The sequence below is a fragment of the Pelophylax lessonae genome, assembly GCF_965119305.1.
Source record: "Pelophylax lessonae genome assembly, chromosome: 1".
Classification (NCBI taxonomy): domain Eukaryota; kingdom Metazoa; phylum Chordata; class Amphibia; order Anura; family Ranidae; genus Pelophylax; species Pelophylax lessonae.
In genome coordinates, this window is record NC_138768.1 from 270,935,546 (window position 1) to 270,949,997 (window position 14,452).

At 46.0% G+C, this 14,452-nt stretch overlaps 1 protein-coding gene across 1 annotated transcript in view; it reads left to right on the forward strand.

Moving 5' to 3' along the window:
• Positions 1-14,452, forward strand: part of CABIN1 (calcineurin binding protein 1) — a gene marked incomplete at its 5' end in the record, with an annotated part of 455,669 nt that overhangs the window by 204,101 nt on the left and 237,116 nt on the right. The window contains one exon of the mRNA XM_082243930.1: positions 8,672-9,000. Within this exon, the coding sequence (XP_082100056.1) occupies positions 8,672-9,000 (329 nt within the window). The remainder of the gene's footprint in view (positions 1-8,671; positions 9,001-14,452) is intronic.

Genomic DNA, 14,452 nt, shown 5'->3' on the forward strand with positions numbered 1-14,452 from the left:
TCAAGGACGCCAACCTTCATATCCAGATATGTGCTGCCCACCAGTGCTTCCTCCGCTTTGCCATGGGCGAGGACCACTATCAGTTTGTGGTGTTACCCTTTGGTCTCGCCTCCGCTCCTCGGGTTTTCTCAAAGGTATTGGCCCTGGTGCTAGCATTGCTGCGTCAGCAGGGGATAGCGGTACTGTTGTATCTGGACGATCAGCTTTTGCGAGCAGAGTCTTCGACTGCTCTGTTGGCCAACTTGGAGATTGAAGAAGTAATTGATCTTACTAGAAGACCAACTACAGTGCTTGCTGATTAAACCCAGCCCTAATGGATAGCAATATCCACTCCAACCTCTGTGATAAGCATAAATGGTCAATAAATATATATTGGCATGAAATGATAATTAAAGGTAGCTAGTGAACAATATAAATAACAATGGTAAATTCATCAATATTCTAATAAATAAGTGCCACAAAGTGCATAAGTGACTAGGTAAATAATACATATAAAAAGTATAATGAATGAATAAAGCAGGTATGATCAAAAAATATAGTCCAGATAAAGTGACTGTAGTGCTCAAATCTAAACGACAAAGTCCTCAGTGATTTTGAATCTTCCAATAAATTTAAAAGAGCAGGTGCTCAGACGTGATTGGCCATATCATCGATTCCTTGCCCCGTGTAAATGAATAGAGTGGATCACTTACCGGATCTTGTGGGTCCTATATGCCATATGGCATTAGGGCCACTTGAGCTTAGTTGCCCCCCTGGGCTGGAATGGCTTCCCCTTTTAGGATCCTATGGGCTGGTAACGGCTCCTTAGGCTCTGGGGTATAGGAACGGGTAGTTTATAGGAGAAGGAGAAAAAGGCTCCAGATAGTGTAGTATTTCAATTATGAATGTTTATTCCCCATAAATTGCAGTAGGTATTAAAATCAAAATCGAATCACTGGTGGTCAGCGGTGCGGGCTGTACGTCCTCCTTGCAGAGTGGCGAGTGGTACTTCCGGCTTGCGTTCCACCTACGTGACGTGATGACGCTATGCGTTCCATTCTGACGCGTTTTGTCACTTTCAGGTGACGTCTTCAGAGTTTGAAAGCCCATAGGACCCTTCCTCTCAGGGAAGATTTGCTGTCCCAAGAGCCAATCTTCCACCCTGCTTTACAGTCGCTGGTTTTGATGGCTTCGCTGTTAAAAGCCAGGTGCTGAAGGATAGAGATTTTTTTGGGGATTCCTACACTGTTAAAAGCTAGAAAATCTACTTCTAGGATTTACCATCATACTTAGAAGACGTGCATTGCATGGTGTGAATCCCTCAGGGCTCCTTTTCTCAGATCTTGGCTTTCCTTCAATGAGGGGTTAAGCAGCGCCTGGCCGTGAGTACCATCAAGGGCCAGGTCTAGGCCTTGGCAGTTTTCTTTCAACGTCCGTTGGCCACGCGTTTCCTGGTGCATACCTTTATCCAGGGAGTGAGACATTTGGTTCCTCTAGTGCGGTCTCCATTGCTGGGACCTCAATTTCATGTTGTCTGTTCTCCAGAAGCCTTCCTTTGAAGATATTTGGGAGGTTCCCCTGCTTACGTTATCCCAGAAGGTGGCCTTTTTTGGGGGGTATCATTCCTGCATGCAGGGTGTCGGAGCTGGCGGCGCTGTCTTGTCATTCACCTTACCTGGTGGTTCACAATGATAAGGGGGTTCTTCGCCCATGTCAGTTGTTCCTTCCAAATGTCATCTCTGATTTTCATTTGAATGAAGAAATTGTGTTGCCTTCCCTGTGTCCCAGGCCTAAGCATCCTAAGGAAGTTGCTTTGCATTCCCTGGATGTGTTTCGGGCAATAAGGGTGTACCTGGCAGCTACGGAGTCTTTTTGAAAGTCAGACTCGCTATTTGTCCTCGCGGATGAACCTCGCAAAAGGCTGGTTGCTTCTGTTGCAACAATTTCCTGATGGATCAGACAAACTGTGGCTTAGGCTTATTCCAATAAGGGTCAGGTTCCTCCTTTCCCTGTTAAGGCGCACTCTACTCGGGCGCTTAGTACCTCCTGGGCCTTCCGTCGTTAGGCGTCAATGCTGCAGGTTTGTAAGGCGGCTAACTGGTCGTCTGTGCACACGTTTACAACGTTTTATAAGGTGGATGTGTTGGCATCTGCAGATGCTTCCTTCAGCCACAAGGTTTTGCAGGCTGCTGTTTATAGGACTTGTCCCCTTTTGAGGGTGTTTTATGTTTTTTTCTGGTGAGCTCCAATTGTTGATAGTTGAGCTCCATGTTTCCTGGTTTGCTATGTTTAGCCTTGGGGCAGGTTTTTTTTCGTACTGTTCCACCCCTTATGTTTGACACTGCTTTGGGATGTCCCAATGGTTAAGAGGATCAGGAGCTGTGTCCGTCAATGAACGAAAGAGTAAACTGGATTTTTGTCTTACGATAAAATCCATTTCTCAGATGTTCATTGACTGACACAGCACCCACCCCTCTATGGAGTTGGAATTTTTCTCTTCTGAATACCTATAGCAGAGAGTGGGAGTATACCCCCTGGGACTTCCCCATAGGCGTAGTCAAGTTTATGTCTGCCTAGTGTCCTACTCCTGTAGGGGGCAGTATAACACATATAGTCATGAAGATGAGGAGCTGTGTCCATCAATGAACATCAGAGAAATGGATTTTACCTTAACCACTTGCTCACTGTGCTGCTACTGTGGCACAGTGGCTCATTATCGTCTGGCGACGTAGACCTACGTCACCAGACATTCCCCTCTCTCGCTCCCGCTTTATTCAGTCATAGCGGGCGTCGGGCCAGGGGAGGAGCGGCGGTGATCACTGCCGCTCTTCCCCGATTGTCGGGGATCAAGTGTGGAGATCCGCCGGCTTGTGTAAACAAAGCGGGCGGATCTCCTAAGTGACAGGCAGGGTCAGATTGCAGGATTCAGCATAGCTGAACCTGCGATCTGTGTCTGTCACACAATCCCCTCCCCCCACACACGTTAGTAAGCACCAGGCATACATTAACCCCTTGATCACCAATAAAAGTTAACCCCTTCCCTGCCGGTGTCATTTTTATTGTAACAGTGCATATTTATAGCACTGATTACTGTAGTAATGTCACTGGTACCCCCAAAAGTGTCAAAAATGTCAGTCAAGGGTCCGATCTGTCCGCCGCAATGTCACAGTCCCGCAAAAAAAATTGCAGATCGCCGCCATTACTAGTTAAAAAAAAAAAAAAACAATAAAAATGACATAAATTTCCCGTAGTTAGTAGCTGCGATAACTTTTGCGCAAACCAATCAAAATACGCTTATTGCGATTTTTTTTTTTACCAAACATATGTAGTAGAAAAAAATTGGCCTAAATTGTTAAAAAATTTTGATTTATACATTTTTTTGGGGGGGAATTTCTTATAAAAAAATGTGAAAAATATTGTTATTTTTTCAAAATTGTCGCTCTTTTTTTGTTTATAGCGCAAAAAGTAAAAATTACACAGGTGATCAAATACCACCAAAAGAAAGCTCTATTTGTGGGGAAAAAAAGGACATAAATTTAAATTGGGTACAGCGTCGCACGACCGCGCAATTGTCCGTTAAATTAACGCAGTGCCGAATCACAAAATATGGCCTGGTCAGGAATGGGGTAAAATCTTCCAGTCTTAAAGCGTTTAAAAATATGCTCATTGAGAATTTTTTTTGTCAAAGACATGTAGCTAAATACATTTTGGCCTAAATATATGACAAAAATTGAATATATTGGATATTTATTAACTGTCAAAGTAGAAAAATATTGTTATTTTTTTCAAAATTGTCGCATTTTTTTATTAATATCGCAAGAAATAAAAATCGCAGAGATGATCAAATACCACCAAAAGAAAGCTCTGTTTGTGGGAAAAAAAGGACGTAAATTTTGTTTGGGTACGGCATTGCATGACCGCGCAATTGTCAGTTAAAGTCGCACAGTGCCGAATCACAAAAAGTGGCCCAGACGTAAGACCGCAAAATCCTCCGGTGGTAAAGTGGTTAAGTCAAAAATCCAATTTTTTTTGCTACTTTGTCTTTGATGAATGGCAAGATTTCAGACAGAAACCATATTTAAAATGTTTAGACTAAAGAGGTTGTAAACCCTCGAAAGTTTCTTTTTTTTTTTTTCCTGAAACCTGAAAGAGAAACCCATAATGAGCTAGTATGCATCGCATACTAGCTCATTATGAAATACTTACCTAAGAACGAGCCCCCGCCGTGCCGCCCGCTTAGCTGGATGACGGGCGACATGTCCAGTCGCCCGTCTTCCGGGATCGCGGCATCCGGCCATCTGATTGGCCGGAGCCGCGGTGACGTCACTCCTGCGCACGTGCGCGGGAGCCGACGGTCACGACACGGGGCTCTGAAGAAACGGCACCAGCGGCTGTTCCTTCAGAGCACATGTGCCAGTGATGTCACTGGCTGCATGTAAGGTAAATATCTCCTAAACGGTACATGTTTAGGAGATATTTACAGTACCTATAGGTAAGCCTTAATATAGGCTTACCTATAGGTAAAAGTGTCAGAGGAGGGTTTACTTCCTCTTAATGGAAATTCTCCAATGTGACCTTTGACTTGTTACAGTGTCGTATCAATTTTTGTTGGGTAAATTGTGCAATGCTGATCTTGCTATGTGATATGAGCACCTCCTGGTGGCAGTTTGGGACTGAAGCTCTTTAACAGTGCTCTACTTTATATTATATATATATATATATATATTAGATGCAAGATTGTAATGGAGGTACAGTTTAATCTGTGCTGTGGTTTTGAGTGAATATCTGGCTTTTTTTGAACGGTAGCCGTACTACAGACCCTTTTTTTGCAGCACTCCTTTTCTGCTTCTTTTGAGCAATCTGAACCTTCCACATCCCATCCCTGGATAATGTCTCCATTCTATATTCCTTTGAGGCTACAGTTATTAGCTTATCACGAATACAAAGTCAGAGTCCCTTTTCAGATTACTCAGCCATCTGTAAAGGGTACAATAATAGGATTTTTCCTTTGCTTCTCTGCTCTTTTCTTTTTTCACTTCTTCCCTCATGATCTTATATAGAGACTTAGTAGCATGAGCTTTGTTCCATCCCTGTGCAAGGGGTTAGTAATGAGAAGTTTGCTTTTTGTTTCCATTAAATCAAGTATTATTCTCCTTTCTGCACAGAGGAGAGGTTTGAAGGGGTTGTAAAGTCAGAAGGTTTTTTATCTTAATACATTTGATGCATTAAGTTAAAAAGCCTTCTGTGTGCAGCAGCCCCCCTAATATTTACCTGAGCCCAATCTCGATCCAGCAATAGCCGTCCAGGACTCTCCTCCTCATTGGCTAAGACACAGCAGCAGCGCCATTGGCTCCCACCGCTGTCAATCAAAGTCAGTTAGCCGATGAAGAGAGAGAGGGGATGGGGCAGAACCACAGCGCCATGTCTGAATGGATACACAGAGCTGTGCCTCGGCTCGGGTGCCCCATAGCAAGCTGCTTGCTGTGGGGGCACTCAAAGGGAGAAACAGGCCAGGAGCACCAAAATGGGACCCGAGAAGAGGATGATCCAGGCTGCTCTGTGCAAAACAAACTACATAGAGCAGGTAAGTATGACAGGTTTGGTATTTTTATTGGGGAAAAAACTACGAAACTTTACAATCACTTTAACTCTTCATAGTAAATTTACTAGAAATTCCTGAACAGTCATTTACATTAGCCTAGTAACCTTTTACTAACCCTTGAAGAAGAACTATTACTTCATGTATTATTTGATTTTCCAGTTTTCTGGAGTATAAAGTACAGTACAGTAACAATTTGTCCCATCTTTCTAGGAGCTGCAGAAACTGAGATCCATTATGTGACAATGCATTAATTTCTTACCAAATAAGAGGCGTTTTAGTTTAGGACTGACCAATACAGGCACACTGACAGCAGTGCTGTTCATGTGCTACTCACACATGCCGTGTCTATTTGCAAGTTTACAGAGTGGCAGTGGTGTCAGAATAAGGCTTTCATTAATGGTTTTACCTTACTATTTGTTTTAAAAAGCCCTGTGCCATGGTCTACATACAGTTGGAAGTGGAATGGGGCTCCCAACTGGTAAACAGCCAGGAAATATATAAGCAGCACAGGAATAGCGCTGCTGTTATGGCACTTTTCCACTGCAAGTACCGGCTCGGCTCTACTCGGCCCTGCTTGGCCCGGTTTGCTTTTCCACTGCGGTACCGCATGGTATAGTGTCGGAACGGTTCGGTACGGTACGGTATAGGTTTGCTTTTCCACTAAAGTAGTACTAAAGTTAAGTGGGTGGGATAACAACGGGGCCAATCAGTGGCTAGTAGTGACTGCATGCAAAGGATTGTGGGATATGGTACCAGTTTGGTACCTGTTGGAACCACAATCGAGTAGGTACTGTTTTTTCAGAGCTGTACCGTACCGTTCGGTTCGATGCAGTGGAAAAGCAAACCTATACCATACCGTACCGAACCGTTCCGACCCTATACCATGCAGTACCGCAGTGGAAAAGCACAAAAGCGTGCCGAACCGGTACGGTTCCATGCAGTGGAAAAGCGCCATTAGTGTGCCTGTGCTGTTCACCTGTAAACTGACACACCGCCTCCTCTGTATTCAGAATGATGGCTTTTCTGTCAGGAAAGCGCATAGAGCTTGACACAAGTGCTATCAATCATACATCCATTTGCTGTGGTCAGAAATCAGTGGGTGGAGCTTGGGTTATGTTTTAAAATTCTGGATCTCAGCTTCTACAGCTCCTAAAAGGATGGGGATAGAGGGGAGTAAATGTGTTTGCAAGCGTAAAATTCTACATCTTCAACTTGCTGCTAGTGTTTCAATTTTACATGTATGTATTTGTGTTTACATATGTGTAAATTACTGCACTCAAAGTTATTTTTTCTATTTTTTTTTAATGGCTCTGAACACATCGTTGCATGACGAATATTTTCACAGCTGTGTGCATTGTCTCAATAGATCACATTGCACCTGTGTTCAGATTCTTTAAAAAAAAAATGAAATGGCTACAATTGCCACAACAGGGTTTTATTTTAGACTACGGAGATTGCAGATCTTGAATTTGCACATGGAGGGGACTGGAGCCAGGCATGCTGCTGGGTGGGACAGCTTTCTCACGGAGTGGTTTCAGGGGAGGTGTATCTCTTTGGGGCTCTCGGAATGTGGGGATTTGATACTTGAGGTTGTTGGGGCTGAAGTTTTTAATATGTGTGTTGTGGTGTGTGGGCCGGACTCTGCTCACCTCCCTGCTTGTCTCCAGGACCGCGCATGGGGACTGGCAGGGAGGAGAAGGGGTGGACCACAGTGCGCATGGATTGGCTGGTGATGAGGGAAAGGGGAGCCTTTCTGCGTGGTGGGTCTGCTGGTGGAGCTGAGCCAGGTGCCGGTCCAGGCATGAAGGCAGATCCCGACTTCATTTTTGCAATCTTGCCAAATCCTGGACTGGCTCTGTCACATTAGCCGACAGCGGGCTTCAGAACGAACTGCATTCCTGTGATCCACAGGAGAAATACAGCCAAACGAGCTGTGGCTGTACTTTTACTTTAATCAGAGTCCCTTTCATTGATGTTAGGTGTGTGCTTAATATTATTTAAAAGTGGTTCTAAAGGCATGACCTTTTTTTTACCTTCATTCATTCCTTGTATTAGGGTAAAAAGTGTCCCAATGATTGTATGGTCCCTCCCAACATCCCTTTTAACCACTTTCTGCCTGCGCTATAGCCAATAGACGGCTACAGCACGGGTCTCCAGTTCTCCCACGTGCATGCCTCCCTTGCGCCCCCTGTGGTGGACACAGCTGATCACAGATCAGGATAAAGGGCCAATCACAGTGGCCCTTTACTATGTCATCAGCTGTTTCCAATCACAGTTATCATAATGTAAACATCGGTTTGCTGCTTATTGGCTCTCCTTTCCTCACATAGAGACAGTGATCTCTAGGGGCACAATGAGTACAGTATTTACACTGATACTTGATGCAGTTTATCAGAACCCATCAGTGCCGCTTATTAGTGCAGCCTCGTCAGTTCCCATCAGTGCAGGCTCATCAGTGCCCAACAGTGAAGAAGAAAAATTACTTATTTGCAAAACTTTATAACAGAAAAGAAAAACTTGTTTTTTTCCTTTATTTAGCAAAAACTAAAAACCCAGTGGTCAATAAATACCACCAAAAGAAAGCTCGAATGATTAAAAAAAAGTACATTGTTGCGAGCCTGAATAATTGTCATTCAAAATGTGACAGTGCTGAAAGCTGAAAATTGGCCTGGGCAGTTGTGGGGGAAGTGCCTGGTATTGAAGTGGTGAATAGCTGTGCTATGAATGAGCCATCGTATCATGTATGCATCAACCTGGGATTTGTCATCTCCTGCCATTATAAACCACTGTGTCAGTTCTCCAGTTAATGCAGGTCTGTCAGTGGATTATAGCCACTGACTCTGTGAAGTTTAGATGTGTCTGATAAAAGGAATGAGTTATATGATTCCCCTTTGGATGCAGATGCATTTTAGGAAAATAGAATATGGCGACAGGTTGTATAGGACATTCAGAAGTAGCATGAACAAGCTAAATAGTATATTGGATACATTGTAATCATATCTCACTTGCTTAGTACCAATCACGTATCCTCTTTAACAGATTAGGTTTAGGGATGATTGACATTTTTTCTCCTACACTTCACATTTGCAGGAAAAACGGATGAACAGATGGAACAGGCAGACTCCACCAGCTTAGCAGAGCAAAGAGCAGGCCCCGAAGTGCAGACATCACCCACCTGCACTACTCATGCAAGGGTTTTGGTTGGTCCTGCACCATTGTCTGACCCTAGGAAGAAGTCTGAAGCTACTGTGGAGGTTTCGGAATATCCCCTAACCCTACCTGAAGATTCTGAGGGGCAACGCAAAGTCTTAATTGAGCAATGCACCACTTCCTTCAAACTTTGTCTAAGCCGCTTTCCCCAGCACTACAAGAGTCTGTACAGGCTGGCCTATCTGTATACTCACAGCCACACACACCAGGTAAGACAGACCAATGTTAATTTAGATTTCCCTATCAAAAAGGTGTCCACTCATGAACAAAATGTTTTTGGGAGCTGGGAGCACCTTAATGATGTAGCTTAGCTTAAAAAAACAAATCTTGCAGCTTTAAGCCTGGAACTCGCATACCAGCATTTGATCAGTGCTCAGTGGTGATCTGTGTATTCTGACGGGGATTGGGGGGGGTGGTTGACTGGCAGGATATAATAGATCGGCGAGAGAGATCCCTGCATCAACATCGCTTGTATTGATGGCGGGGATCTGTCAGTTTTTAGTGGAACGAAAAAAAATTCTGCACGTATACCCCGTTTTAGTCCGATAAATGTAAACAATAGGGTTTATTTACTAAAGGCCAATCCACTGTGCGCTTGGAAGTGCAGTCGATGTAGATCTGAGGGGAACATGCAAGGAAAAAAAAAAATAAAATTTTTTTTGCTTGCACGTTTGGATGAAAGAAATCAGCAGAGCTTCCCTTCACTTCAGATCTTCCCCTCATATATACAGTGACTGCACTTCCAAGTGCACTTGTTGGGCACAATGGATTTGACTTTAGTAAATCCACTACACTGTCTCTACGTGCTGGATCTCCCTGCAGCCAGCCAGTTCACATCACTTCTGTGAATATTTTATACAAAATAATATTTTATACAAAATAATACCAAACTCTGCTGATGCTGAATAACTCCTGCGCTTAAAAACACTTAAAATATAGGGATACATCCCTCCAATGTTCAGATTTTTTTTAAATAATCATGTATAAATAAATAGGACAGAGCATGTGGACGATATAAATCATGCTGGTAATACCAATCTACTGAAAGGGTTCATGAGATCACACTTCGGCAGATCCACTTTTATCATAGGCAGTTCTCAGCTACACATTTCCCCTGTGGGAAACTCCTCTCACTCCTCGCTGCTAAGTGAAATTAAAACTCTGCTAAACAATCACTAAAGTCAGTCGTTCAACAGCACGTTGTCAGATGTATTCACTATTAGTGCCGGTTCACACTCTTGCGGCTGCGGCGATCGCATGCAATATCGGAGCGCACTGCTCCTTCATTACATGCGATCGGCTGTGCAGTGCGAATTCAGCCATACACTTTGTATGGCTAAATTCGCACTGCACCCGCACCAAAGTCGCACAGGACCCTTTTTTTCAGCCGCATCAGGATCGGATCGCACAGTGGTTCACACTTGTGCGATCCGATCCTGTGCGAACTGTAAAGATCGCACTGCGATATGCGATCAAACTGGGGGTGTCGTTAACATTTCATTGACACCCCCAGTGTATCACATATGGCAGTGTGAACTTCCAAGGGTGCGTTTGCGATGCGGGAACAGGCTGCGAATTCGCAGCCTTCCCGCATCGCATAAGTATGACCCGGCACTTAAGTAGCTACAGTGCCTTGAAAAAATATTCATATCTCTTGATATTTTCCACAATATGTCACGTTACAACCAAAAACGTAAATGTATTTTATTGGAATTTTATGTGATATAGACCAACACAAAGTGGCACATATCTGTGAAGTAGAAGGAAAATGATAAATGGTTTTCACAATTTTTTACAAATAAGTATCTGAAAAGTGTGGCGTGCATTTGTATTCAAACCAATATTTCTCTGTCGCTCATTGACAGACGTAGTCCTCGTTGATTAATAACTCGGGTTATACTGCCCTCTACAGGAGTAGGACTAGACAGGAAAGAAAACGTTCTGGCCACACCTTAGGGGCAGTCCCAGAGGGTATATCCTCTCACTTTCTGCTACAGCAAATCAGTTTTTTTCTGTCTAGTTAGGAGTAAGGACCTAGATGCCTTGCTGGGATCTTCGGTCCTGGCAGGATTTTTTTCTTAGAAAGATTTTTTAGACAGCTCTTTTCTCCAGTTTCCTGTGAGATCTTCAAGCAAGTAAGCTGGAACTGGGCGACGGGCTGGATGTTGAGATCCAGTGGTCACCCCAGTTCAGCCTACGAGCGCGTGCAGGCCATAGCTCCGCGCTGGGTCGGCCGCGACATAGTCCCACTGGACAGGGACTGACCCTGCGAGTTAAACGTCTCGCCTGGACGCCAATGACCAACAGAGTCACGGCATCCATATTGGTCGACAGCCCCCCCACCCCGGTGGAGAGGGGTTCTGTCAGGAGTTGGCGCCCGCCTGGTTCCGGTATGGTGAGTAGAATGTTCCCCCTCTCCCCCTGTTGGGTTTGTGGTGGACGCGGGCCCCTCTCTGGGATGGTAGGATGGATCTCCCCTCTATCCTATAATAAGTCACAGATCCCCCAATTTGAGTGTGATTTTTGTGAAAAATAACCAGGAGGCTTGGTTTGGGAGCTGACGATCTAAAGTCATTGTAAGTCTGTATTACTATTGAAGTAAAAGGTATCCTACCTGTCAGAGGTACACAGGCTGATGCCTATGCCTGAGTACTGCAGTCCAGATCGCCATTCCTCCAGCTTCCACGGGCTGCACAGCACTGTTTTGTGGCATCTCCCGACGACCCACGGACCGCGTACGGCCCGCCAGGGTCCTGTACCGTCAGCCAGGCTTATCACCATCCAGGGTGAAGTTTGTGGGGCCGATGCACTCCCGCAGGCCGCTAGGCCGAATACAGCATCCCGCAGGCCGCTGCTAGCCGCCGCTATCCTAACAGGCCGCCGCCATTGTCTTGCAGATCACACGAGGTCGCCATATTGGCGTAGCCTCGTGTCTCCAGCATGGGGGCGGCCATGTTTGAGGTGACCAAACACCTCGTGGAGCCAGGGGGAGGCGCCGGAAGGCGTGTTAAGGGGCGGAGCTGCCTCCTTTACCCAGGAAAAAGGGCCAAAGACTTCCTGTCTGTAACAGGACAGCACTGAGCAGGCTGATAGAAAACTTCTGTGCATCAGGGATGAGCCTTGGTGTCTCTCTCTCTCTCTGTGGGGTCCAAAAAGGCAGGTAACACTGAGGGGCGCTGGGGGATTACAAAAAAAAAAAAAGTTTTTTACTTTGTCATTTTTTTTTTGTCGCTGGCAAGTGTCTTGTATAATCATTGACCCTGCCGCATATGTATCCCCACCTGATCCCCTCAAGGTGGCCGCAGGACCCTCCAGTACCCCACTTGTTTTAATGCATTTTCGGCAGTTTTGGAGTCTTTGGTATCCCGGGTGGAGGTGGCCTGTCAGGGACGGGGGACAAGAAGCGACCCCCGCCTACCCCTATTTTTTATCTGATACTTCAGATACGGATTCGGAGCTGGTCAATGCAGCTGCAGGTCCTTCTTATGGGGCTGTTGTCTCAGGTAATGTCTCCTCAGCAGTGAGGAGAACGTTTCTGCCTCCGCCATAGCACTAGAGTGGTGGATGCACTAGTTGTGTCCGTCCGGGAAACCTTTAGTCTTGAGGTTACACCGGCAGAGGTAGCTGAGACTGAGATTCCTTTTTGGTACTTGTTAGCCTACCAAAAAGGGCGAAGGATTTTCCTTTACCCAAATGGGGTCGTTTTGAAACGAACCCCTGCTATTTCCAAACGCATGGCTAGGCGCTATCCGTTTAAGGAATCCCTCTTTAAAGGATAGACGGTACCACCTGTAGTGGACTCACCAATTTCCAAATAAAGCCACCGTTATCCCGTTGGAGGACGCTGCGTCCTTTAGGGATCCGGTGGATCGAAGAAGTGGAAGCGGAATCCCGCGTCATTTTTCCCCTGATAGGGTCAACCTTTAGGCCAGTGGTTGCCATTTAGTTTGGTTGAGATTATAAAGGATCTCACTAAGGGCAAGAGCACGGTCTTGCCACAGACTGTTAGGATAAAAGGACCTCGTAACTAACGAGGACCTTCCTTTTCTGCTCATAAAGAGTTTGTTCGTTCCGCGAGGGCGGGCGATAAGGCGAAACCCTCCAAACCCCCTTCAGAGGGTTTTCAAAGGGCGCTGGTCGGCTAAACAAAAAGTCCGGCTCAGCCAAGCCTGAAGAATACAGCCTGATGCGCCCCTACCCATCTCTGGGGTGGGGGGATGTCTTCACCGGTTTCCGGATCCATGGCTTGCCAGAACCCCGGACTAAGGGGTTCGCGAGGTCATACGGTCAGGATACAGGATCGAGTTTTCGATCTCTTCCACCGGTGCGATTCTTCCCTTCTAACATTGAATGGTTTCAGGGGTTCTATTCGAACCTGTTCACAATGCCCAGGAAAGAGGGCAAGGTGCGTCCAATTTCTGGACTTGGGGAAAGATGGAGTCCATCCGAACAGTGGTGGCCTCCCTGCATCAGGGGGATTTCCTGGCGTCCATAGACATTTAGGATGCCTATCTTTATATCCCCATCATCGCAGGACATCAGCGTTTTCTTCGCTTTCCCAAAGATCATCCCTGGTTCCCACCAGGAGACTGAACTATCTGGGCCTAATGTTGGATACATCCTAGGCAAGAGAGTTTCTCCTTGCGGAGAAACTCCAGAAGGTTCAGTCAACGATTCGGATGTTGCTGTCCGTCAATTGGCTGGGACTGATGGTGGCCTTCTTAGAGGCAGTACCGTATGCCCAGTCTCATACCCGAATTCTCCTGAATGAGATTCTTTTCTAATGGAATCAGAATTCCGATTCCCTGGACAATCGGATCCGGTTGAGCGAGCGGACCAGGGAGTCTCCGATGCTCAACCAGGGGAAGTCATTCCTTCCGATAGTATCCAGGTTACCAATAAGGGTATCGGAACTGAGAGCGATCAGATTTTGTCTGATTTACTGGACCGAGCAGCTCTAGAGCAGCCCGATTCGGATCCAATCGCACAATGCCACGGTCGTGACTTATGTCAAGAAAGGGGCACTTAGAGTGTCCTGGTGGCCATCGAAACAACTAGCCTCTTTCGTTGGACGGAACGGTTTGTTCCAGATCTCCCCGCAGTGTTCACTCCAGGGGTGGGAAATCGGCAGGCAGATTATTTCAGCCGTCAGATTCTGGATCAAGGGGTATGGCCTCTTCATCCAGAGGTTTTTCACTAGCTGTCCCTTCATTGGGGCACCCCGGATGTGGATCTGTTGGCACCTTGGCTCAACAGGAAGGTGCGGAGGTTTGTAGCTCGCACCCGCGATCCTCTAACGGACGCAGCAGAAACGCTGATCGCCCCGTGGGGGCAGTATCAGCTACGGCATGCCTTCCATCCTGTCAAGTTACTGCGGGAACTTCTTCGCAGGATAGAGATGGAGGGAATTCCAGTTATTCTGGAAATTCCGGACTGACCTCGTCGAGCCTGGTACGCCGACTTGGTGAGGCTAGTCGCGGACGCTCCTTGGAGACTTCCTCTCAGGGAGGATTTGCGGTCTCAGGGACCGATCTTCCATCTTGCTTTACAATTGCTGGCTTAATGGCCTGGCCATTTAGACCCAGGTACTGAAGGACAAGGGAGTGTCAGCTTCAGTTATTCCTACCTCTAGTTAAAGCAAGGAAAGCGACTTCCAGCACA